Genomic DNA, 27,532 nt, shown 5'->3' on the forward strand with positions numbered 1-27,532 from the left:
TCAAATGTTTCAAATATAGCTCCTTATGAAAAGGGTACAAAAAAGTGGAAAGAATGCAAAAGAATAATATTGCAACTTACTTAAATTCAGCTACACAAGTTTGGCAAAAACAGAAGAAGGAGTAATAAATCAGGTAATCTCATACACCACAGCAAACATGAAATGAGAAATCTGGGTTTTCTGTTTCCTCTGATGGCTTCAGTTTCTGCACACCTCTTTCAGGGGACCTCCCTATATTCTAAGGTTTAAAAGTACATGTTTTTTTTATAATACATTCCCAAACATACAAAAACCCTACCTGGAACACAATTAGAGAAAGAGAAATCTGTTCAGAAGAGGAACATCAAAATTTGGAATTACTGGGTGGACTGAGGATCAGTCTCCAAGGTACTAGAATGTAAGTGATCCTTGAACGACGCAGGGGCCCAGTTGAAAATCTGTGTCAGTCCTTCATATACTCTATTCCACATGTGCAGATTCAACCACCTGCAAATCGTGTAACACTGTGGTATATACTATAGACCTTTAAGACACAGTAATGGGCACTTTGGTAAAATAGGGCCTCTACTGATTAGATTATCCACTCATATTCATTTGGAGAAACGGAGTGTAGAGAGAGGCATAGAAGCTTCTGAGTCAAAATTCCTAGACAAGGAGAAAAACCAGTCCCTTGGAGGCCGAGACAGATGCTTGGCAGTTGTGTAACTTCAGTGGCTCAGTTGGTAAAGAATCTGCCTGCAAAAAGACCTGGGTTTGATCCCTGGGTAGGAAAGATTCCCTGGAGAAGGAAATGGCAACCACTCCAGTACTCTTGCCTGGAGAATCCTATGGACAGAGGAGCTGGGCAGGCTACAGTCCAGGGGATCCCAAAGAGTTGGACATGAATGAGAAATTAACTTTCACTTCACTTTCATATACTACAGAAAAAAAAATTCTGCACAGTTCAAACCCATGTTGTTCAAGGGTCAACTGTACATGTTTTTTCCCTTAGGGTATCAATTTAGTATAAAAATCTCAGAATAGTTTTAAGAATTCATAATCAAAAATTTAGCTAGGGCAAAACAGGTTTTATATCAAAGTATCCTAGAATGTGACATATTAGGCTGCTTTGCCAACATCTTAAACTGCTAAGTGGAAAGAGAATTTGTCCCTATCCACCTGCCTAGTGTTTGTTGCAGCCTCAAAGGCATGGGTTTTTCTCTTTGCCTAGAAATTCTGACTCAGAAGCTTCTATGCCTCTCTCTACTTTCTGTTCTTCTCCAAATAAGTATGGATAATCTAATCATAGTAGAGACATATATCTGGCCCTGTTTTACCAAAGTGCTCATTACTGTGTCTTAAAGGTAAAAACTTCCTTTAGACCATCTCCACATTGTAGATGGATAAAAAAGCCAAAGCCCTTCAGGCCCACTCCAGAGGACGAAGCTGGGTCATTTCTTTAGGATCTTCCTTTCCCAGGAGCTTAGGCAACTAGCATGGGGCAGTTTGTCAACTTAGCACAAGGCACTGGGGAAAACATACATTTTCATGTCTCCTCTCCTGGCAGAGCAGATGTACGTCTGGATTGGAGTTTCCTCTTACAGCAATAGTGTTAGTTGCTCAGTCGTGTCCGACTTTTTGTGACCCCGTGGACTGTAGCCAACCAGGCTCCTCTGTCCATGGGATTTCCCAGGCAAGAATACCAGAGTGGGTAACCATTCCCTTCTCCAAGAGATCTTCCCAACTCAGGGATCAAACCTGGGCCCCCTGCATTGCAAGCAGATTCTTTACTGTCTGAGCCACGAGGAAAGCCCCAAATAGTATCATCTTAATCTCTGGTTTGTGGGGTAGAACAGGTAGAGATTTGGAGTCTCAATATTTCACTGAGGTGTCTTGGCTCAGGCTTTCACCAGAACAATGCACTGGGTAAACAAGGGCTTACCTAGCCAGTAAGCTATGTACTACATTTGTCTTATGTGTAGTTATCATTGTGTGTCACTCCTTCAATAAGAAAGTACAGGGGGAAAAAGGAGTAAGGTTGAGGAAGGCAACCCTCCCTCATTTCCAACATCTCTGCTGTCAATTCTGTGCTGAAATGGAGCATGGCAAGTGGTTAAGAAGAATTCGGTATAACCATACTTAATTATAAAGTGGCCTGACATATTCCTTTTAGGGGGTAGTGGGTGGTAGGAAGGAAGCTGAAGGCTTTCCTGGCATACTATGGATGTGCATGTGACTATCCAAGTTTATTACTAAGCAAACTTAAAAAAAAAAGGGTTAAAACAATTAGGCAATGTTTCTTATATATAAAAACTGACAGACAGTCTTGATTTGTGTTGCTCCTGAAATGCAAGGAAGTTATTTGGTACATCATTCTCTTACTAGCATAGGAAAGCAGTTAAATATAACTGAGATATAATATCTCACAATGTGAGATATAATATCTGCACACAAAAAAAACCTACATTATAAGCAAATAGGATGTCTAAAAGGGAAATATACTAAGCATTAAAAGAAGGACCTAGAGAAAGTAAGTGATAAAGTTTAGAGGAAAGATAAACCTGAGGCATGGTGTACTGGAAGGCAGTACTGAAGTTAGAGGGAAAAAGACTTAACATGCTACACTAGGGACAGCCCTAGCAGGACAAGCCAATTAGGAGGGAATAAGCAAAGAAATAGGTCAGGCACCCAGAGTGCAGGTTTGATGAACTAACTGTGTTTGGGTGAAGTCGAAAACAAGTAACAGCAATTCGGTGAGTGAGGCTGAAAAGGTAGCTGGAAGCCAGATGTGAAGGTCACTGAAAGGAACATTAATGCCTCTCAGCTTTTACTTTATATGTAAAGGAAGGGGACTGAAAGATTTTGATTAAGTCACATCTAGTCATAGAGTAACATAGGCATATGTCAAGAAAATAGGTATATAAGATACACTGGAACAGAATGAAACCAGAACTATAAGTACTCCCTAAGGAAAATGCCCAAGGAAAAGACAATGAAGGGTCTGGATAAAGGATTATGGGGCATAAACAAGATATATGATTATATGCCGAATGTTGACAAGGTAAATAAAACTATAGGGAATCAAGTCCTAAAGAATCAGCACCAAGTAAGCAGTAAGAGATTTTTTTTTACTTTATATGAGCAGTTAGTAATTAAGAAAATTATATGTTAATTCTACTCAAAGTGGGCCAATCAGTATACTACCAATCAAGATAAACAGTCAAAATGATAGACAGTTCAGTCAGAAGGAGGGGCACATGAAGAAATTCCTTGGATACTCAAGAGATGCAGTTTTTTTTCTTTCAAATTTATGTCACCTTCATATCCCTCATATTTTCTATGTGAATGTATGTTCATATTTTTTCTTCCATTTTTCAATTTATAGGAGGAAACCAAAACATAAGAGAAATTTAAAAAATGATTGCTGGATCAAAAAATGCCTATTAATACAATAAAGAAATATCACTGTACACCTTATAAATTGGCAAAAATTAGAGAGTTAATGCTAAGTGTTACCAGGGATGAAGAAACAAAGGAATTCTCAGTTATTACTGCTAGAGAGGACATTAGTTTGGTCATTCTCGACAGTGATATGATACTCTCAGGCATGCATATCTTAGGATCCATCAGTTCTGTTCCCAGGTATATACCCCATACGATGTTCTCACAAGGGTCTCTCAGCATCAAGTCTACAGATGTTCAATGCAGCATTATCTGTGGTGGCAGGATACATGGTAAGTCCAATTACTGGGTGCTAAGTATGTAAAAGTGTGGTAAATACACACCTTCAAGTACTAGGCAGAAACAGCATTAAATTAATTCATGGAGTTAAAAATACACTGATTAGTAAATAAGAAACAGAGTGGGCTATAACAATATTGTTTATATAAAATAAAAATACATAAAAACAATACACACTTTTGGAAGCACATTAACAAAAATTTCAGTAAATAAGAGAATGATGATACTGAATACTTGCCATCAGCCATTTTTTATGTTTTAACATCTCTAAAATTTAGATGCATTTATATTAACTCTTACATTTGATGAAATCTGATAAATTTTAAGATCATGTTACCTAATTCATGTGGCAGTTCATGACAGAAGACAGCTATAGAAGTACTGATTCCTCCCGTCAATCCAGCACTGAAAGCCGCTCCTAAGGTCAGGGGGGTGGAAAAAATCCAAGTGACATTTACTGATCTTCTCTTTTTCTATTTTCATTCATAATGGCAGGTGCATTCTCTTTTACCTAATTTCATAATGATGAGTGACTCACTAATCTCATACACTATAGGTTTTGAACACACAGAGAGTAAAGTACAACAGGTATGTGACAACCAGAGAAAGCTAATCAATGAAATAAATATACCCTATTGAATTAAATTCTCTATTTGTGTAATCTTCTAATTCACCCACAGTGTCAGAGCAGTAACAGTTTTAGTGTTTCAATCTCTGACCTCAATTTTAAGTCACGTAAGTCTATAACTGCGCTTGTTCTTACAAACTAATATTTATAGATATTCAAATATTTAAAAGCATCTATATCCAAATTTTTCTAGGTCTAGAGCATGAATGGTATAAATTATTATTTGTCAGTATGTCCTGAAAACTGAAATCAGAGGTATACATGCGTTTGCTACTACTAGTAAAATTCTTTATTCTTTAACAATGACAGCCACTGTAGCTTCAAAAATATGGTCTCTCCTGAAAGAAACCAAAGCCTACTTCTGAATAATTATTTAATAGTCTGGATCTCAAAAGAAAATTATGTATTAATCACTTTTAATGTTCTCCTAAACTGGTAACATCAGTTTATATTAACAAGATTCTAACATATATTTGAACTTGATATAATGGATTTTTACCATTGTAAAGTTTTTCTTCACTTTTTAAAGTATAAAAAAATTTTTAAACCCAAGATTCAAATTCATTTGTTCTCATTCGGAAATGTATAAATGTATTTGAAAATATGTTAAGGTAGCTTTTTCAATATGGTAACTATCCCTTCAATAAGAAATCAAGTTACTAAAGAAGTATACTGCAGACATTTGTTTACATGTTCAAAGAAAAACCCACTGAAAGTATACCTTTATGCCCCCAAGTAAACTTACCAAAGACGCTGACATCGCCTTTGGAAAAGCCAAATGACAGGACTAATATATAATAGTATACTTGTTAAGCTCCAAGATTAGTACTAAAACAGTGGAAAACAGAAAATGGTCTTAAGGAATAACAAATTATAACCCAAGTTTTAAGCCTACTTACCAATTGCTAACCCATCACTGAAATTGTGGATGCCATCTCCCATGATTACCATCCAAGCAATATTAGCTATTCCTGTTTCTTTCAGATCTGATCCAGAATGACAGGGACCATGTGAATGATGAGAATGTTTGTGGTGCCACTGATGATTATGCTTCCTCAGCACAGTTTTACTCTCATCATGGTGGTTATGTGCAGCAGCATGGAGGTCATGCTCATGAATGGCATGCATTCCATCACTGTGAGAATGGTCCATGATTTTCTCCTCTTCTATACGAAGGTAATTTTTAGGAGGGGATTCTTGCTGGCCTTCTAAATCAGTCAGTTCAGTTTCATTAAGTCGATCTTCAGAAACAACCGAGTCATCAGTTCCTATATTTATAATGGCAAAGGATATGCTTTATCAACAAGTACATGAATGCATATTTGCTTAATTTAAACCCAGACAAAATAGCAGTGTAATGAAAATTTCCTAGGTGAAAGTCTTTTATAATTCCTAAATAGATATTAAAAAACCAAATAAATAAGGAAATATACATATGCATACACATAAACTGGGGTTTTGAGAGTCTAAAAGATGAATCAGATGAAGTAAATGAAGGGAACTGAAATCAATAGCAGAGAGGAGAGAAACTGGCACTCATGAAGACATGTGAAGCTTAAGGAACACATCACCAACAGTTGAAAATAAAAGTGGAAAGTTACTGTAGAATTCCCATGGTAACAAAATAAACCCATAATTTTTCAGAGAACAAAGGAACCTTAAAGTTTACCCACTCTAACTTTCTCTTATCATTTAAGAAAACAAAGAAAAGTTAAACCACTTGCTTCCTCTGGGTGCTTTACATATCTGAACAAGATAATTTCTAGATCTTTATGAAAATGAAGTTTAAAAACCCATAAGTGAAAAAAAAAAAAAGACCCATAAGTGATAACATCTGTCACATTTTTTTTAAATGAAAGTTGGCCTCTCACCTAGTTTACAAAAGCTATTATATGACAAAGATTTGCTTCACAAACGTATTTTGGGGCAGAGTCTACGGTTGCCTCTTCTACAGAAAATCATTAGTAATATTCAGGGGAAAATATAAGCTCACAAACAGGAAAAATTATAGTTAAATATTAGGTTTTCCTGAAAATTTTAAGCTACCTCATTACATCAATACAAAACACAATAGATGAATGGATGAGCAGATTTTTATGTACAAGATCACTCTCCTTTAAGTACAAAGGCCTACTCTCCTTTTCTCACATGAAAACAATCATATATGGAGGGCACAGAGATTTTTGCATTACCAAGAAATAAAACACTAAAGATGTTTTGTTTCATTTTTTTTTTTTTTTCTGTAAAGTAAAAAGTGCAATATCTTCCTTGCCTGGTAATATAATGAATTGGCCCTATATCCCAGTATAATAAATAAGGCTGAAAATAATCATAACATGAACAAAATCAGTTGAGACACATAAGGAAATAAAAGAAACTAATATTAGAGAAGCCACAAAGACAAATTTCAAACAACACAGGTACAGTTTAGATGCAAAATTTCAATTTTTATATTTTAAAGGTTTCTCTTTAGTCAGAACTGTTGTCTACCGGCAAGAGGCTTGAGCTGAAGCCAGTCAGCATCTGGTGTATTATTTAACTTATGATCTGAAAGCTTCCTTCCAATAGCCGATTCTTCTGTGTTCTGCTTCATAAACCATTTCTCTTTTCCCTGAAAAAAAGAAAAATCTGGTATGAGCATTAAATTTGCAGGCACAATTAGTAACAGTATTCACTGTTAACATCTATGGGAATAAATGGTGGTAATTTTATAAAATATTTATAAAAGGAGAAAAAAACTTTTAGAAATTAATCAAAAGACCTAAGCAGATGAAAACTCCAACTAAAGTTGCATGTTTTTTTTTTTTTCAAATATTCAACTAAATGGTCCAATTCATATACTTCCAAGATAAGAATAGGGTAAAGAGTACTGTATTATTATGTGCAACCCAAACAAAATGCATGAAATATATGTAATATTGCTCTCATTTAATACTGTGTAGAATGGGAAATTTTAAAAAATGAAAGCTTATTCCTTTTAATTTCTTTCTGTATTTATCACAATGTCACTTTCCCCTATATGTGACAATAATAGAGACAAACTTGAATTAAAATCTTAAGTCTACAGTTTACCTTTATGACACTTGGACAAGCTAAGTTTATTAACCCTAAAAATATTCATCTATAAAATGAAAATGAGATTCTTACAAGGATTAAATGAGGTGATATATGAAAATGACCAATTAATTACTGACTTAACAGCTTTGCAATAAAGACAACTTTCCTTTTTCATTTAATCTGTTCTCTACTAATAAAGTCTGTTATATTTCATTGTTTTGAATTTTCCTACATTATCTCTTAATAGTCTGGCTTCTTCTCATCAGTCTATCACTAACAACTCTTCTGACTTAAATTTATACTTCTAATCAATGTTCACTTTTTAAAAAGTAAATAACTATTTTAGAACAGAATAAAAGTAAATCCTTGCTGGTTTTGCTTATAGGCTGTGAACTACATTTCAGATGTTTAAATCTTCTAACTGCTGCGTAAGTAGATTTGTTATGGCTAGCTGAACATGCAGTAGAGTCTCCAAAAGATGGTTACCATCGATTTCTTTTCTCCCTGTATAAGTATTCTATTCCATCCATAAGGAATCTTACGGTGGAATCTATTCAGAAAACTAAGATCATGGCATCCGGTCCCGTCACTTCATGGCAAATAGATGGGGAAGCAGTAGCTGACTTTATTTTGGGGGGCTCCAAAATCACTGCAGATGGTGATTGCAGCCATGAAATTAAAAGACGCTTACTCCTTGGAAGGAAAGTTATGACCAACCTAGGAAGCATATTAAAAAGCAGAGACATTACTTTGTCAACAAACGTCCCTCTAGTCAAGGCTATGGTTTTTCCAGTAGTCATATATGGATATGAGAGTTGGACTATAAAGAAAGCTGAGCACCAAAGAATTGATGCTTTTGAACTGTGGTGTTGGAGAAGACTCTTGAGAGTCCCTTGGACTGCAAGGAGATCCAACCAGTCCATCCTAAAGGAGATCAGTCCTGGGTGTTCACTGGAAGGACTGATGTTGAAGCTGAAACTCCAATACTTTGGCCACCTTATGTGAAGAGCTGACTCATTTGAAAAGACCATGATGCTGGGAAAGATTGAGGGCAGGAGGAGAAGGGGATGACAGAGGATGAGATGGTTGGATGGCATCACCGACTCAATGGACGTGAGTTTGGGTAAGCTCCAGGAATTGGTGATGGACAGAGAGGCCTGGCGTGCTGTGGTTCATGGAGTCGCAAGAGTCAGACACAACAGTGTCTGAACTGAATTCCTTGTCCCTAAATTTTCACAGGTCTTTTGGCTTGCTTTGACCAAAGAGAATCCAACAGAAGTTATTCTGTGCCGGTTCTGGCCTAGTCTGAGATAAGCCTGGCACCTTTTGCTTTTTCCTTAGGGAATTTGCCCACTATGCTATGAAAAAGCTCAGTCTAGACTCTGAAGAGAGGCCATGTGGAGAAGTACCAAGATGCAGAAACAGACTGAGGCATTCTGAGACCTTTCCAGCCCTGAACTGCCCTAGTCAACCCAGACCAGAGGAGTTTGAGTGAGTCACTCAAGCTGACACCATGTGGAGCAAAAGAACTGTCCCACTGAATCCTGCCTATTTTGGGGGCTTGGGGTTGTTCTGCTTCATAGCAGTAGGTAATAGAAACTGAGGAAACAGAAAATGTTCAAAAGAAAGTAATATGGAGACACCCTAAAGAGAAGAAAAGAAACAGCAGTTTTAACATGAGATGAAGAAAAAAAAAAAGGAAGGAAAAGACAACAACAATACAAAAGTCAATGAGACAGATATAGAAAGTAAACCACCAGCTGGGAGTCTGTTTAACTGCTTTGTTTCTGACTGTCGATTTTCCTAAAAACTTGCCAAGTGACTACCCACAAAGCCCCAACTTGCTGAAACTAGTCAGCATCTGGTATGTTACTTGTGTTCTGAAAGCTTCCTTCCAATAGTTGATTCATCTACACAGAACAACAAATGTCTGTTCTACTCAAGTATCATTAATTGCCTTTCTTAAAAAACACTATATACTTTTTCATCTTAGGTTACTTATTGTCCTATTTATTATAAAGGAGGTGAACTGATTTATCTACCTAGACTCTCTGGTATACTTGAAGAATTCCTTACTATTACATTTAGAATGCCACATAGATTTTTACTTCCCACAATTTCAAATTTATAAAAAATTGCCATGTTTTGACAATTCTCTTCTCATCCATCAGTTTGCTTTATAAAAATGTGTTCAATTTTGTCAGTAAGTCTAGGTTCAAAACGCGTTCAAGATTAAATTATAAAAATTTATTTACTTTGAACTTCTCTTAAAGGACTACATTTCACGGTTCACGTATTGCTGAAGCCTGGCTTGGAGAATTTTAAGCATTACTTTACTAGCATGTGAGATGAGTGCAGTTGTGCAGTAGTTTGAACATTCTTTGGTGTTGCCTTTGGGATTGGAATGAACATTGACCTTTTCCAGTCTGTGGCCACTGCTGAGTTTTCCAAATTTGCTGGCATATTGAGTGCAGCACTTTCACAGCATCATCTTTTAGGATTTGAAATAGCTCAGCTGGAATTCCATCACCTGCACTAGCTTTGTTCCTAGTGATGCTTCCTAATGCCCATTTGACTTCACATTCCAGGATGTCTGGCTCTAGGTGAGTGATCATACCATCGTGGTTATCTGAGTCATTAAGATCTCTTTGTATAGTTCTTCTGTATATTCTTGCTACCTCTTCTTAATATCTTCTGCTTCTGTCAGGTCCATACCATCTCTGTCCTTTATTGTGCTCATCTTTGCATGAAATGTTCCCTTGGTGTCTCTAATTTTCTTGAAGAGATCTCTAGTCTTTCCCATTCTATTGTTTTCCTGTTTCTTTGCATCAATGTTAGTACACACAATCGAAGAAAATTAGAGCCTCACAGTAAATCCAAAACTTTTTTATAACCTTGCAATTTGTATTGTGTTCTAAATTTGTTATTTACAGAGAGGGACTTTAAATTGTTTATCAACTTCTTCTGGATTCTCTCATTTAAATAATTATCTTAATCACATTCTCTTCCCCATGTCATGACTCAAGACCTCTTCACCTTTCCTCTAAATATCCTGCAGTAATCTCTGATTCATTTCCTTCCAGTCAATTTTACCTTGGCATCCCTCCCACCATTGTCAATTCTTCACCTATCCACATGGCCTTTCACATGGCCCTTCACAAGCCAAAGGCTGTTAGATCTTTTCACTTTTCTCTAAGTTGATCCTTCCCAGGTCCTTTGACCATTCCTGAGATAACACTTCACTGAATGCACCATCTTGATCAAATCTCCTCTAGAAGCAATTAAATACAATGCCCTGACTAAAATATGGCCATTAAAATTAAATACACTACTTGGAATATAATATGAAAATACAGATGAGAAGTAGAATTTATTTCCCTATGCATTTAGTTAACAACTGGAAATCATGATGCATGAGTCAAAGTTTCAGAGCTAGTTTGTGGCTAAACAAGAAACAGAATCACTTTTCCTGAATCCCAGTTCAGAGTTCTGTTCTAAGCCATATGTCCCAAGAGGATATATACAAAACACATACATACACAAACAAGAATATATCTGTAAAAAAACAGCATTAAAGTTCTATTATAAGAGTGGACTGTATATATTATGATGACAATGACTATCCACTGTTCTTGAAGATTTTTTTTTTTTTAATATTTGTAGCTAACTAAGAAAATGTAAAAATTTTCTAACTTGTTACTTTGTGAAGCTTTCTAAAAATGTCCTCTAGGATTTACTTAAACAAAATATACTGAAAACAATTAGCATCAATATCACAATCATTTTAATGAGATGTATTCAAGAACAGCCTTAGAGACAGATGTGAATAGGAAGTGTGTAAATCATAGTGAATGACAGTATCTTATTTTCTTGTGGGAAAAATTCTTTTAGATATTTGTCTTATTCTAGTAAATGTGACCCAAAAGACAGTTCATGACAAACAGGGCATTTAATCAATAGTCGAAGTACCATCTCCGAAGTGTTTTGTTACTTTAAATGAACCACCAAATCCTTAATTTCATTAATATTTTCTTCCTACAAAGCCCTCTGAATCTAAATTCTTTTTACCTTTAGTACTTACTTACACTACTGGCAAGGTATTTCTGGTATAGAAATTTGTTGTGTGAAAACATTTTCATTAAAAGATATGTCAGTGAAAGCCTCTAAAACTTGAAAATATTACCTATGAAGACCAATTAGACTTGCTTCTATTTATATATTTTTGCATTTTTAGTAACCATAAATTGGTCAGTATTTTTCCAAACTATTTAAGTTAACTAGATAAGAAGCAACACAAAATTAACTGAAACTGGACTCCTATAGCTTGATTATAAATGCTAAAACAAATGTAATGACAAAAAAAACTGGCAAAGATCAGTTTTTCCTCTGAAGACAGTTTATTCAATGATATTTAATACATACCAACACCATGATTAAGAAAAAAACAAGGCCTTCCCAAAAATAAAGGTTTTTGAGTTCTACCTTTCGGAAAACAAATAATTAAAAAATACTTACCCTTTGCTGTTTGTAGTGCTTAAACATTCTAATGCAATGTTCAATGATAAATAATAAGTAAATGCCTCCTAGAGCAACAAGTCCTTTCAATACAGCATCATATTCTTCCAGAAACTTCTTAGATTCGTGTCCATGAGAATGTCCATGCCCATGTGCATGTTGATGACTGTGATCATGTCCACCCTGAGACTATTAATGAGAATAAGAAAAGCTTCTAAACCAGCAATTCAATGCTACTTTGTGAATATAATCTCCAGAAAAGAAAAAAATCCCCTGTTACATCACTTGAATATAAGTAGTCTTCCATTTAATTTTGTTATACTCAATGGCCTGGAAAGTACTACACTTCATGGTAACTCTAAAACAAAGACCAAAAATTTCAAACAGCTATCGGGGTTAAAATATTAATACATCCTATAGTAAGAATCAATCCAGGAGTAAGAACAGAGGGAATGATGGGTCCTTTGTAAACTGAAGTAAAACTAAAATAGACTAATTCACCAGCAGGTAACCATTTCTAACTCCCTATAATCTAACTTTCTCTTAAGCTAATTTTTATAATACTTTTCTTTTCTTAATTATTTCAAAGAAGTGATGAGATGTTATGTCTGCACATACTGTTGAACATGAGCAAAAGTATATACTTAAACATGCATTTAATTTTCTACATTTTAAATCTTTAGCAAAAATAAATGTGTGTACAGAAACAAAGCTCTTTTAAAACTGCAAAACATGTAAGTTCTATCATATTAATCTTAGAGAATGTAAAAGAAAACTGGTCCTCAGTATTTTCCCTCTTTGTAACATTTATTTACATTCTTTCCTTATTTGCAAGTGGTCAACAGAAGAGGTTTCTAAACCTCTTAAAGAAGATAAGACCATTACAAAAGGTAATAGCATCATTTAATTAACACTTAAGAAAATAAGTTAAACAGCACTTAAACATTGTTTGCACTTCAACTGTTGGCCCAGTTCTGAAGCAGACTGTTGCTATGCTTGGTGGCTGGGGAGAAAGGGCAGGCAAGGGGTTAAAATAAATGGGAAAATAAGTTATATATAATGAATCAACAGCAAAAAAAAAAAATGCACATTCACAGTCTTAATATTAATTTTTTAAAAGGCAATGCCATACACTGTTCTAGACACTAGATCGGGAATTCTCAACCAGGAGTGCAGAAAGGAAGAACAGGTGTACACAACACACAAATAAAATACTGTCTTCCAAATACTCCAGAAGGGAAGAGATGAGAACATAAATGTTCAAATCTATAATTTTACATTCAGAAAAGAAAAAAGCTCTGTTGTTTTCATAATTTGAAGGACAGACAGTAATACTGGTTCAAACACTCTTAACTGGTGATAAACCTTTTAAAAGGTTGATAAGCAAGGAAACAGGAGTGTGATGCATGTGCCTGTACAAGTGCTCAGTCATGTCTGACTCTTAGCCCACCAGGCTCGTCTGTCCATGGGATTTTTCAGGCAAGAATACTGGAGTGAGTTGCCATTTCCTCCTCCAGGGGATCTTCCCTACCCAGGGGTGGAACCTGTGTCTCTTGCGTCTTCTGCATTGGCAGGTGGATTCTTTACCACTGCACCGGCTCAGAAACCCAGGAGTGTGGACTTATGATCATATCATTAGAAGTGTTCCCAAATGGAAGAACACAAGTGGTACACCAGGTGAAAAGATAAACGGCCCCATGAGTAAAGAGCTTAAACATCTAAAATCATTAACTGGAGATGTCTGCCTATTCCTGCTCAAATAAAGATGCCTGTGGAGCACTGGTTATGTGTACAATCATTAAAAAATACCATATGAAGAGTGAAGGGAAGTCACTTAGTCATGTCTGACTCTTTGCAACCCCATGGACTGTAGCCTACCAGGCTCCTTGGTCCATGGGATTTTCTAGGCAAGAGTACTGGAGTGGGTTGCCATTGCCTTCTCTAGGGGATTTTCCCGACCCAGGGATCGAACCTGGGTCTCCCACATTGTAGGCAGACGCTTTACCGTCTGAGCTACCAGGGAAGCCCTTTATAAAATACTATATACATTTCTTCTAATGGCTTTCTTGAGAAACCACAAAAATAAAACACTCACTGATCACTAAATATTCACTTTCAGAACTCATAGAGCATTTTTAAAACTTCAGCTTCACTAAGGTGTAAGTGACATATGTAATTGTAAGAGAGTGAAAACGTGCATTGTGATGATACAATATGTATATGTTGTAACAAGTAAAGATAAAACTGACACTATCAGTTTTTGCTACTTTAAAATCTAATAAATTCAATTTTAAAAATACTACTTAATTTAAAACTGTACAAATGAAAAAATACTTCATCCTATAAGCAATAAAACAACAGAAATGTTAGATTAGTATGCTACAGCTTGCTAATAAAGGACCCTTTTAGCTGAAATACTTTTACTTCTTAAAAAGATTTAAAAGGTTTCTTACATGGGGCAGTAGATGAAGAAGGGCGTCTCCACTCATTGTTCCTACAGCTAGTGCAACAAGGAATGTAAGAAGGAATTTGAAGCATCCTTGGTTAATGATGGGAACCAAGATCACGCCTAGCAAGGAAAGCAGGCTAATGACAGTGATAGAAATGATACCACAAATCCACGCTGTAGGAAGAAAGTAATGATCAATATTAGTATGCCATTATAAACAAAAAAGCTCCAAAGAATAAACATAAGATAAATGAGTCATGGAAGACTGATTATCCTACCCAGACTATGTTTTTTAAGAAACTTTGTATTTTGGCACTACTGTGTTTAAAAACAAAACAACTATATTCAAGGTGGTTACCTTGAATACTTAAAAAAAGAATTAAACTCAGACCAAGTTAGAAATAGTATTTTCAGTGGTCCACCTTATTAGAAACAGGGGCTTAAAATGACTTAAGGCTGTGGTTCACTTACACTATTTAGATTTAAATAAAGTTTTGCTAATGTCTAAAGGCACAGTCATAGCAATAAAACTGTTTACTTAGAGACTCTAATTATAAAACTCTCCTGTGAGCATTAAAGAATCTAAGCATCCAACACACTATAATCTATGGAAATCTTTCTAATACAAAGTCTAAGAAACTTTTAAATATCAGCTCCAAATAGAAATATACTCAGGTAAGACCAAAAAAAGCCTTATTACTGGTTGCTTTATTGTATTCCTTATTTTTACAAAGGATAATTCAGTCCTGTTTTCCTTGGTATCATCTGTCTTCCATACCCAGTTACAAATTCCCTTTCCCCCAATTTAATTTTCTGTACAATTTACTACTTTTAAAATTTCACTATATAGTTTTAACTGGATCAGAACACAGGAGAAATGTTTTCATATGACTTGTAAGAAACAGGTGGAATTTTGTGCACATTTCTTTTTCTAGGCTATTCATAAGTAGGTATCACAAATTAATGCCAGTGGTTCAAGGAGTGAGGCATTTTCATTTAAAATGAGAGATTACTTTTTTTAATGGCCTAAACAAATGTGTTAAACTTTAATACTTACAGCAAATTTCACTGAAGAGTGATAATTTTGAAAAGGTTTAATCTAAAATGATATTTTCCTAATCAAACCTAATAGGACTATAAATCTGCTGAAAGATTTTATGTTAAGTCTTATGATAAATGAACAAAGGAAAAATGCATTTCTTTATCAAGATAACTTAAAATTTTGAAAGACAAACAGAAATAAAGATAGATTAAAAAAAAAACTTTAATTGACCTGCTAAATGCTAAACTATCAATAAAACTGTGTTTATTCACTGGACATTTTAGTCACACTATCCAATAACCTTAACACTACAGCTAGTGTTCTCGTTAGCTAAATTAGTTCTGAATAAAACAATAGGTCATCTGTTATTAATGGAAGTACTGTGATTTATGCTAAATGTAACAGATAATTACTATGATATAAACACTGGGAAGCTAAAGGGTCAAAAAAGATTGAAACACAGCCAGAGACTGAATACACTGGCTTCTATCCTTCTTAAGGATTTGGGGGCAATAAAGGAACAGAAATTCAATTCTCAAAGAATCAAGGTCAGGGAAAGATTCATTATAAAGGCAACATCCTGGTTAGTGGATCCAAAAAATAAGGAGATTTCTCCCAACTATGGTTGGGACTACCAGGCACAGGGAACTGGAGTTAAACAAACAAAAAATAACCTGTTGTATAAAGAAAAATATAAGGTCAAACAAGTTTAAAGACTGACTTCGTAATGATGACCAAGTTAAGTTACTTTATTTGTGTGTGCCCCATGTAAAGATTGGAAGGATCAAATCAATGGGTGGGAGAGCCTGGTTGGAGAAAAGAGACTAAGTATACATAAAGTCAAGGAAACAATAAAGTTACTGGTCAACTAAACCAAAAAAGGTTTGTCAAAACTACTGCAACTCTCTAGCTCCAATCAAACTACTGGCGGGAAAATAATTAAAAAGGGAGAGAACAAAAGATACAATAACTAAAAGGGAAACACCAAGGCTAATAATGAAAACATTAAACCTGAAGATAAAATGTCTTACATATTAATATACAACTCTCCCTTCCCAAATATATTTTTCCTTAGTTTGTCTATAATCCAATTTAGAGGCAATATATCTCAAGAGCCAATCTAAAAGATACTTTAATCAAGAAATTAAAGAAAAAGAGCACAGAATAAAGAGTCTATGAAGCCATAAACATTTTAAAATGTTCTATGATGATTTACAATCTCAAGTGACTTTTGGTCAATTAGTCAAAACTCAAGTTACCAAATAAATCAAAATCGAATTCGGTGAAAATCAATCGCCAGTATGCTAACAGGTGAGCTAAATACATTGTAGTGTAAGTGGTTCAGTTGTGTCTGACTCTGAGACCCCATGAACTGTATGTAGCCTGTGAGGCTCCTCTGTCAATGGAACTCTCGAGACAAGAATACTGGAGTGGGTTGCCGTGTCTTCCTCCAGGGGACGTCCCAACACAGGGATCAAACCCAGGTCTCTTGCGTTGCAGGCAGATTCTTTACTGTCTGAATCACCAGGGAAGACCAAATACATTATAACTGAAGACCAATCACTGGCTGATTGATACACATATAAATTAGACAAGTGTTTACACATGTAATTAAAGGAGAGTCTGTGTTAAAGGGTAAACAAGTTCATGTGTGCACAAATGGGTATATGTCACATATTACACACTCCCAGGTACAATTTCTCACTGATCAGTGCTGATAATTATATCTCCTTCTCATCCACCTTAGAAAGCAAATCTGTAAACTAAAAGAGATGTCTGAAAGAGAGCAGCTCATTTAATGATTAGAAAATCACTGGTATTTGTGCTGACATCTGAAACTCAGAGAATACAAGAAAACATAATCCCTCAAAAGCAAAAGCATTACATGAATCAATCCCAGGTCACAGCATTGCCCAACTTCCAAGATGAAACTCAGATACATGCATGCCTGTATTCATTAGAGGATTATTCAGAATAGGCAAGCATACATTGATGAATGAATGAACTAACAAAATGTGGTGTATATATGCCATGGAGTATTACTCAACCATAAAAAGGAATGAAGTTCTGATACATGCTATAACATAGATGAACCTTAAAAACATTATACTGAGGGCTTCTCTGGTGGCTCAATGGTTAAGAGTCTGCCTGCTAATGCAGGAGATGCGGGGTTCATCCTAGATCCAGAAGGATCCCACATGCCACAGAACAACTAAGCCTGTGCACCACAATTATAGAGCCTGTACTCCAGAGACCAGAAGCCAAAACTACTGAGCCCAAGCGCCACAGCTACTGAAGCCCGAGTGTCCTAGAGTCTGTGCTCCACAAGAGAAGCTACCGCAATGAGAAGCCTATGCACCGCAACTAGAGAGTAGCTTCCACTCGCCACAGCTAAAAAAAGCTTGAACAGCAGTGAAGATCCAACAAAGCCAAAATAAATAAATAAATTTATAAAAACAAAAATAAAACTAAACAATTTCCTACATTAGGAAAAGAACCACTATGTTAAGTATTTCACAATAAAGCAGACAAAAAGACAAACATTGTATAATTCCACTTAAATGAACTCTCTAGAACAGTCGAATTCAGAGACAAAAGATTAGAGGTTACCGGGGGCTGAGGTTAAGAGGGAAATGAATTATTGCTTAATGATTACATAGCTTTTATCTGAAGTGAAAGTTGCTCAGTTATGTCCAACTCTTTCCAACCCCATGAACTATACAGTCCATGGAATTCTTCAGGCCAGAATACTGGAGTGGGTAAGCCATTCTCTTCTCCAGGGGATCTTACCAACCCAGGGATTGAACCCAAGTCTCCCACATTGAAGGCATATTCTTTACCAGCTGAGCCACCAGGGAAGCCCAGCTTCTATCTGGGGTGGTGGTTAAAACAAAAAGTTACAAAAATAGTGTGATGGTTGCACAACATTGTGAGTGTAACAAATGCACAATGGTTAAGACAGCAAATTTGATGTTATATATATTTTAGCATAATAAAATAGTTAAATAGCTAAAATGGCAAAGTCAAAACTAAACCCAAAGTCCCCTCTTAATCCATTGTTATTTCCAGTAAATCATACGATTTTCAGAGAATTCTTGGCCAAGTAACTCATTTATCACTTTTGTCTCTCTCGGAGTAGCTTTATATAAAAGGGAAGACAGCTTCATATAAAAGGATTTACATGAAAAATAAGTATAATTAAACATGAAAATAAGAAGAAATACTAACTTTATTAATCCATATGGCAATCACTCTTTCAAAATTTGAGCTAATTAGGACAGAGGAAGAGGGACACAAGATTACTACCAAACTTGTAGCTATACAAGATTTTCAGAATATATGCCATTGAAAATACATGTAAGCGTAAAGCTAATTAATTTCACATATCTACTACTTATTTTTGCCAGTGCCAAGAAATAAAAGCTAGAGCCAAATTTCCTATTTCAGATAATTCAGAAATTTTTTAGTTATTTTCTATAGATTACAACTATTCCACCACAACTGTTTCATTAGCAAAACAGCCCTATTATCCCGTAAATTTACGTTATCATACGTGTTTTCTTATGCTGATTTCTTGTTAATTTTAAATAATAATTTTAGCTTCCTAGCACAAAACTTTAAGGAATAGTGATTCTCCTAACAAGTTATAAGAAAATTACTATTTCTTTGACCTATGAGTAATAAAAGTTGTTTTGAATTTACTGTCCTTGAAATACTTTCCCACGCTATTTAAGTACATACATATTTCCACAATTAATAACATATACATTTAAAGTTCAAATATCATAATTTCCTAGATGTAAAAAAAGCCAATAAAATTGTTTTGATTTCCAACCAAATTATGTCTTTTTTAAGTCACAATTTGTTTGGTATAAAGCCAAAAGAAACCCAAAATAACAATAAATGATAAACAATGAAAGGAATTTTTGTAAAATTTATACCAACCTAACACTATGCAAACTATTAAGTACAACTAGCAAATGTTTTCTTTATTTGTACCCAGGATACCATATGCAATAAAAAACACTGAATGTCTGAAACAAGCTTCACTTATTCTGCAAATTAGGTTGCTTAAAACATTAAAGGTCTTCAAGCTTAGTTATTCACCAACTCCCTTTCTCATTATCTAGAGAGAAAATGCATTCTTTTAAAAAGAAGCGCTCATCTGCGGAAACTTTCTAATTAACTTGGTTCAAAGCATGTGCAAGATGGCAGTTTTCTACACTGTTTCAGCATTTTAATTGGTGGAAAATGCTTAGCAGCCTATTTACAACCTCCCCCACTCCTTGGTAATTAAGCTAGGGTCAACTCTATGACTAAATGAGCTAATCTTGAGAAACAAATGATTTCTAACATACACAGTATATAGCATATTTGGTTTACAGCAGTCTTTGAACAGTTAATGAGGTAGTAGCTGTGTCACTATGGGAGATTTATACAGAACAAGTTAACCTTCTTAAATGGTGCAGCAGTCATTAAAAATAATTACTAGCAGGGCATTCTAACAATTATTAACATCTATCAGGACATAATTAATTCAAGTTTCATTTCTGACAATGCTAATAACCACCTGCAAACAACTAATCAATATTCACTATTAGTAATGTACTTGTTTTCAAAGCAAGTACACTTTTCTCTAAGGCTTTTTAGATTGAATAAAGTGCAATTTTCAATATTACTATAGTTAAGCATCTGTCAACAGTTTTGTTAAAATATGTAGATTGTATCAATACTATGACATAGACAACTCTAAGTCATAACCCACAGCTAATGTGAAAATAAATAACCAGAGTTTTTTAAGAAACTGCACAAATAGAAAAGGCTATTAGTTTTAACTCTAGATGCCTCAATCTTTTCAGCCTCCATTTTTCCCCTGTAAAGAACAAATGAATTTTATTTTTAATTAAGATAAATAATCTTAGACCTAGCACATACTTTTATTCCTGCCAGTGAGAATTTATGAGTGCCTGAGAGAGCACTGGCTCTCAAGGTGTTTAGTTATCTACAAAGATCAATGAGCATGAAGCCAGAAAGGGGACATATGTTGTCTATCCAAAGATCATTAGTCAAGTCTAGTGTGTGGACTCACTTTCTCTGCCCTTTCAGATCTAATCAGACTGAACCCAGCTTGTCTACTAGAAGACTATTCTTAGATTTTTTTTTAATGACTAATCTACACTTAGAGTAATACTTACATCAATATTTACCTGTACCACTTTCCTGTCTACATCTGCTTTATCTGTCAAAACACTAAACTCTCCTTATCTCCCTGTCGCTTACATTCTAGCCAAGAACACTTAAGAGCCTTTTCAGCAGGAAGCAGTAGAGCATAGCACAGGGAAAGAGCACAGTGGTTACATTACAGGCTTTAGATGGAGAATACTCTAGTTTCTATCACAGCTCTGTTCTGTGATTTGGGCATGTTACTTAACTTCTCAAACCTCCTTTCCTCAGTAAAGAGAAGTAAAGAAAAATGTCTAGCTCATGGGAATAACAAATTAAACTCTTGTAAAAGTGGTGTTTAAAATAGCACATTGTAATAAGGCTCTAATAAATACAGGCTATTATGATTAATTTATCCATTCTGAGGTTATTATTTTCCTATTGCAAAGAAATTAACCAAGAATAGGTAGGAACCTAAGAGACTTAGTTATGTATTGAGAGCATCTCCTGTATGTGTAACTCTTTTAAGCATTAAGGAATGTCTCTGTCTCAAACGGAACTCTTATACTAGAATGTGATATTCATAAACATGTCTACCTTATTGCTCTACTGCTCTACACTATGAAAACTTTTAAAATGCTGCCCTTTCAGTCTTTTATCTATTTTATCAAAATTCTGTTTTTTTAAGCTCATATTCATACACATAAATTTAGTCACTTTAATTACTATTCAATTGGTACAGAATCTGCCTGTGATGCAGGAGACCCTAGTTCAATTCCTGGGTTGGGAAGATCTGCTGGAGAAGGGATAGGCTACCCACTCCAGTATTCCTGGGCTTCCCTGGTGGCTCAGCTGGTAAAGAATCTGCCTGCAATGTGGAAGACCTCAGTTTGATCCAAGGTTGGGAAGATCCCCTGGAAAAGGGAAAGGGTACCCACTCCAGTATTCTGGCCTGGAGAATTCCATGGACAGTCCATGGGGTTGCAAAGAGTCGGACATGACTGAGTGACTTTCATTTCATTTCAACTATATCTTAGGCATTTCAACCAGAAGTGCATGCAACATGATTTTGCACATATGAAGTTCATGAAATACTACTCATTCTTCTTGAGAACACTGTATTATCAACGTACACTAGGCTGACTTACAAGTGTTCTTTCTAGGTTAGAAACAAAAGCTTATAGACTAATATTAAGTAATTTATTCATTCAATCAATATATGAGTGTTTACTTTTTGTCCAAAGTATCTTTTATCTTAGGCACTAGTGATGCTCAGATGAAAGACCCAGTCACTTCCTTTAAGCAACTAAAGGCAAACAAAAAGATAACTAATCCAATTATTAAGATCCCTGAACTCTGTACCATGATGGCAATATCCACAGGGTGTCAAGGTAGGGGACTTAATTAAACCTAGTACAGTCAATTAAGTTATTCCAGGGAGACCAATCATTGAGGAATCACAGTGGTCAGCCAAGCAGAGACACTTACAAAGTAAAAATGCAGAGAAGAATCAAGGAAAACCAGCATAATCTATTATCATGGTTTGTTAAAATTAGAAGGAAGGGGAAGAAATGAATGGTGGAAAATAGAAATGTGATAGTAGGTAGACATGGATCATATTCTGAAAAGCATGATAAACTTTGAACATAGCATAATGCAGTATTTTAAAATAAATGAGGAAAACTATACCTAGCACATCACATCAAATCCACATCCTCATAGCTACTACTACTTACAATATTAAAAAATGTAAAGAAAAATACTAGAGATCTAATGAAAATGTTAAGTAGCATTAACAATATATGGCAAAAATCACAAAGGGGATATCAGAATTTCCTAAATGTGGAAAACAGCACAGTGATTAACCTCAGACTTGGCGGATTTTATCATTTATTAGGTCTGGGAACTGTGGGCAAGGTACTAACTTTTCTATACCTTACCTTACTTATTACCCATAAAAACAAGAATCATATAATAGCTTCCTCAAATAATTCAATTAGTATTAAAATTTAGTGAAGAAAAGTATGTAAAACACTTTGCACATATGAATACCAAAATGATTAAGCTTCCCAGAACTGAACTCTACCACTATCACTCACTAGTTTTAAGACCCTGGGAAATTTTTTAGGGTAACATTCTCTATTTCATATTACTGTTACAAGGAGTAAATGAACTGAGTATAGAACAGTGCCTACAATACATGTTTGTAAATAAATAAAAGTCCATGTATTAAATAAATACTGGCTATCACTAAAAAGAAAAATCTATGTCAGAGTGTCCAAATAAATCTAGCTTAAGTGCTAAGCATGATCTATGAGGGGAACAGAAACACAGGCAGGGAAAATTATGGAGTTATTTAAACAATTCAGTAAAGAACCAAGGAGGATATGAACTAAAGTTATGACAGAGTGGAGAGAACTGGAAAATACTTAAGACTCAACTGGACTCAACAACTGATTATACAAGTGAAAATAGGAAATGAAAACAGAAACCACAGATAGAGAAAAATCATCAAAGATTTTCAGATTTTATCAAAAGAATAAATTGGAATGACATTTGGGATTCAATAAGAGGTACAAATTCTTATGGAATAGAAGTTTCAGAAGGAGGTACCTGTAAACATCAAGGTGGAGCAATGTAGCCAACTGGATATGATGAAAAAGTACAAAGAAAGAAGTTTAAAAATAGTTTTGATTTTACCCATTTGGTTTTACTAAGTGCCCATGATGAAGTTCATGTGCCAATCACTGGCATTCTGAGACATTCCTAGAGTTTAACCACACTAGCTTCCCTTTTCATGTCTTTAAAAATTGTGTAATCTTGGCTTTTCACTAGAGCCCCTCATCTTGCTAAATATTAAGTAATTATAACACCATGTAACTTTAATTAATGGCCCCCTTATTAACATTTGCCCATAAAGAAGAATCTATTCATGAAAAACCTGCATTTCCTTTCCAATCTATTAGTTCTCTGTCCACAACAAAATGTTCCTATGTAATGCCAGAAGAGATGAGTAAACTGTATTATGCCTGTCTTCCTCCAATCTTTTCTAAACACAAATACTTAAAACATGATTAAAATATACTGAAAGACACAAAAATAAGGCAATCATTTGGAACTGCTTTCTGATTCCAACTATATTTTTTAAAAAAGTACAGAGACTCTTTTGAGGAGAAAGAACTTAAATCTTTCTTACCTGATGCCCCTATATTTGCCTTATCTTCAGGAACCTGATTTTTATCCTTATTTAAATCTTCAACTAAAAGTTTGTCAAAATGCTCAATACAAAGTCGGCTGTCAATCTGATATAACAAAGCAGGGCAAAGGTATGTAAATAGATCAGATGAGATTGGAGAGTTGGCACGATGACCATGGTATTTTAACAACTGAGTGACGTTCAAACACTGCAAGAAAATTGATAAAACAAATTAAGAGTACTTTAAGAAGATTAGGCAGAAAAAGTACTATATAGTAAAATATATTCTAAATATAATTTTAAAACAATCTGCAATATAAATATCTACTACAAAGAATGATTTTTAATAGGAATTTATGAGAGGAAAGAATTCAACCTGATTACCCCAAACTTTTTATGGATTTTAACCATTCTCCACTGCAACATATAAAAAACAATGACTTTCTGCCATTAATGATTTAGAACTATATTCCCAAGATCCTGAAGGAGTAAAGAAAAAAAATCACTTCCCTAGTCAAACTGCAATCATCAGTTGCTCGAGATTCTTATTTGGTGAAACTGTTAAATAGACTTAAGAGTACTTTAATAACTTTATATTAAAATATAAAAAGATACAGACATTTTTACTACCTAAGGTACCCCAGAAGAATATCGTATAGTGAAATTCTATCCCAGTGCTAAAACCGCAAGATTAAAAAATGCAGCTTTATACACTAGAACTTTTTAAGTACAAAGTATAAAAAAACTAAGAAGAAAACAAATAACAAAAAAAAATCTGGACCCATCACTATACAAATATCTACAACTAAGGGAATGGAGTATATCTCTTTTCCACATATATGCACTCTGGTTGCATGCTTGCTTACTGTATCTATAATGTAAAAACACAAAATCAAAACATACAAATGATTTTTGTCATGTCAAGTCTTTACATGAGGTACTACTACCCTATCTAATGCATAGACCATTTCCAGAAAACTTGAAAAAATCCCCATTATGCATCAGGCCTATAAGGATACAAAATAATAAGATTGATGATCCAGACCCTGCAAGTAGAATCCAAAGAGTAAACACTAATGTTTAGTTATGATAATGTCTAGTTATTATCAACAAGAGACTCTAGGATATTACCCGTGGTAATAAATTAACAATTTCTTTAAAAGTACACTAAGATTTTAAAATTTGCTGAAAACCCAATATCTAGTGATTTGTCTAGTTAAGAAACAAAGATATTTACTTAGATGTAAAACACATTTCAGTAATAAGAGACCAAAACAAAGGTTGAGGTCATCTTCCACAATAGGTGCTGCTGCTTTTTATATATCTGAACAATAATAAATTCAACAGCTTTTCCTACACTTTAATGAGAGCTAAATATAAGAATAAGTGTATTGATACACCTTTAATGAAACAAAAATGTTTTTAAGGTGAATAGCTGTTTAAAAATCAAGAAGTAACAAATCAAATGTGAAAGTATTCAAAGGAGAACAAAAATTTAGAATAAGAGAACCATCCCATTGCTATTGGCATTTCTCATTATTATATCTTTTTGCATTCAGTGTTCATCTGTCAAAAGCATGAGAAAAGACTAATCTGAGCATGTAGGTCCTGTGGTAAAGTGACAGAGAAAACAAACCTACCACATGTGCAAAATACCTGACTTTGGAGCTAGATCAGTGACTAGAAATCACTCTGTAGTTAATTCAATAAGTTAATTATTTTGAAAGAGAAACTGTCTAAACAAAAAAAGGACTTCAATTTTCAAGCATCTAGAAACTGGTTAACAGTAACAACACATAAGCTAACTTGGAGAGTCAAAGCAAGTCTTAAGCAAGAGAGTAAAATAAGGAATAAAAGAAATATATTTCCTGACAACCTTTAAACATTTAGAATTGAAGGAACCCAAATGTGAAAACAAACAATGCAAGTAAAAATGCAGATAAAAATCTTTAATCTGATTTTTATCCCTTAATGTATTTTGTAACTGGAAACAAGTTTAAATACGGTTGTCTATTCCTCTGTTACTTTTCTTTTTACCTAAGAGTACTTCAGAATCATCTGAGAGTTACAGAGCAACTACCTTATTCTGCTTACCTCATGTTGACGATCATCTTCATTATGATCTTTGTGACTAGCAGCTGAATAAATTGCACTTTTTTTAACATGTGGTGCTTCTCGCTTTCTAGTATGTCGAAGTTCACCTTCAATATCAGGATCAAGATCTTGGTGTCCATGACCAGGATCATGACCATTATGTTCTGGAAGACGTACATGAGAATGACCTGGGTTATGTACACGATCAGGTTTGTGGACCCGATTATGTTCATACTGTTCACCCTGATCATGGTTAGAGGGAAAACCTGGTGTAATAACCCCAGAATTTTCATTACTTTTCTTCTCTTTTCTCTTCCTCTTTCCTTTTGGTAGCTTACTTTCAGATTGCTCCTGTGTTTTATTGGTCTCTGTTGAAGGTTCATGGCTAGGCTCCCCATGCTCACTGTGAGTAATGGAATCATTAGGAAAATGGCGAGTAGTGTTATGATCAAGGTGATGACGCAAACAGTGGTGATGACATAAGCGATGACTGTGGTCATGCATATGTTTATCATCAGATTTTACAGACACTTCAATTGTCTCTTTCTCTGGATCACACTTACGGTTTCTTTTTGCTGATACACTGGTCACAGTTTGATTTTCTGAATTTAAATGATTATGGGAATGCTGGTGGTTATGTGAGTGAAAATGCTTTCCCTCTTGAACTGCCAAAATATCTAAATGAGAAACATGATCGTGGCCAAGATCCTCATGATTAATCTCAACTACTTTTATCTCTCCGAGGCCCAAGTTTGTTAAAAGTTTCTCCAGACCAAAAAAGGATAATCTTCCATTTTCACCATAACGGTCAAAAAGTTTTTCAATATAATATTTTTTTTCATTTTCAGCATCCAGCACTGAAAATTCGCTTGACTCCGATTCTGTCATTCCACGATGGTGTCTGTGATGCTCTTCAGAACCATGGTCATGTTCTTCATGGCAATGGTTGCAATGATGGAAAATAAATGTCAGCAAACAAATGAGGCAAAATTTTGTGTGCATATGTACCTTCATTTCTATTTTTCCTAAAGGGAAAGAAAAACAAACATTAGTTTATACTTATGCACATTAAAAATAAACACAGCTTTTCAGCAGTTGTCAATTTACTAGGTAAATGTTTTACCTCATTTCTTTCATGATTATGAATTATCCTTTCCTAATTCAATCCCCTATAAAAATAGCCCCTTTTAATTTATCAGAATATTGTATAGCCCTTCAAATTAATACAAGTTTGCTTAAAACACACTTGCAAGATTACTGACTCCCTTTTAAGCACAATACTTTATAGTCTATGTACATTTATACAGGAAATGTTGGCTTCCTTCCTATCTGGTCCTTTACAAAAAAGTTTATTGGTTTCTGTTCTTGAGATCCTGACCAGTACAATAATGCAGTAAGATGAAATACAATAAAAAATGTGTAAGAATCAGAAATGAAACTGTCATTATTCACAAATGGCAGGACTGGGTATGCAGAAAGTACAAAAGAAACTGTAAGAATTAATAAGTTAATTTAGTTCAATTGCTAGACCTAAGGACAATTAACTGTATTTCTCTACACCAGCAATAATTAGAATATGAAATTAGAAAGTTTATAATTCATAGCAGCAAATAGCTAGTAATAAATCTAACAAAAGATGTGTAAGACTTTTTCATAAAAAAAAGGATA

The 27,532-nt window shown here is 34.7% G+C and overlaps 1 protein-coding gene across 13 annotated transcripts in view; it reads right to left on the reverse strand.

Annotated features, from left to right (window-relative positions):
• The window catches only part of SLC39A10 (solute carrier family 39 member 10), a 162,901-nt gene that overhangs the window by 12,374 nt on the left and 122,995 nt on the right, over positions 1-27,532 (reverse strand). For all 13 annotated transcript variants that reach the window (XM_086366856.1, XM_086366790.1, XM_086366831.1 and 10 more), the window contains 7 exons: positions 25,865-26,889; positions 23,771-23,978; positions 14,374-14,543; positions 11,921-12,109; positions 6,839-6,959; positions 5,248-5,616; positions 4,058-4,138 (listed from right to left, as the gene is read on the reverse strand). In XM_086366856.1, the coding sequence (XP_086222982.1) occupies positions 4,058-4,138; positions 5,248-5,616; positions 6,839-6,959; positions 11,921-12,109; positions 14,374-14,543; positions 23,771-23,978; positions 25,865-26,878 (2,152 nt within the window). In that variant the 5' untranslated portion in view covers positions 26,879-26,889. The remainder of the gene's footprint in view (positions 1-4,057; positions 4,139-5,247; positions 5,617-6,838; positions 6,960-11,920; positions 12,110-14,373; positions 14,544-23,770; positions 23,979-25,864; positions 26,890-27,532) is intronic.

The sequence above is a fragment of the Bos grunniens genome, chromosome 2 (assembly GCF_055505025.1).
Source record: "Bos grunniens cultivar Pamir isolate PY7600 chromosome 2, Bosgru_T2T1.0, whole genome shotgun sequence".
NCBI lineage: Eukaryota > Metazoa > Chordata > Mammalia > Artiodactyla > Bovidae > Bos > Bos grunniens.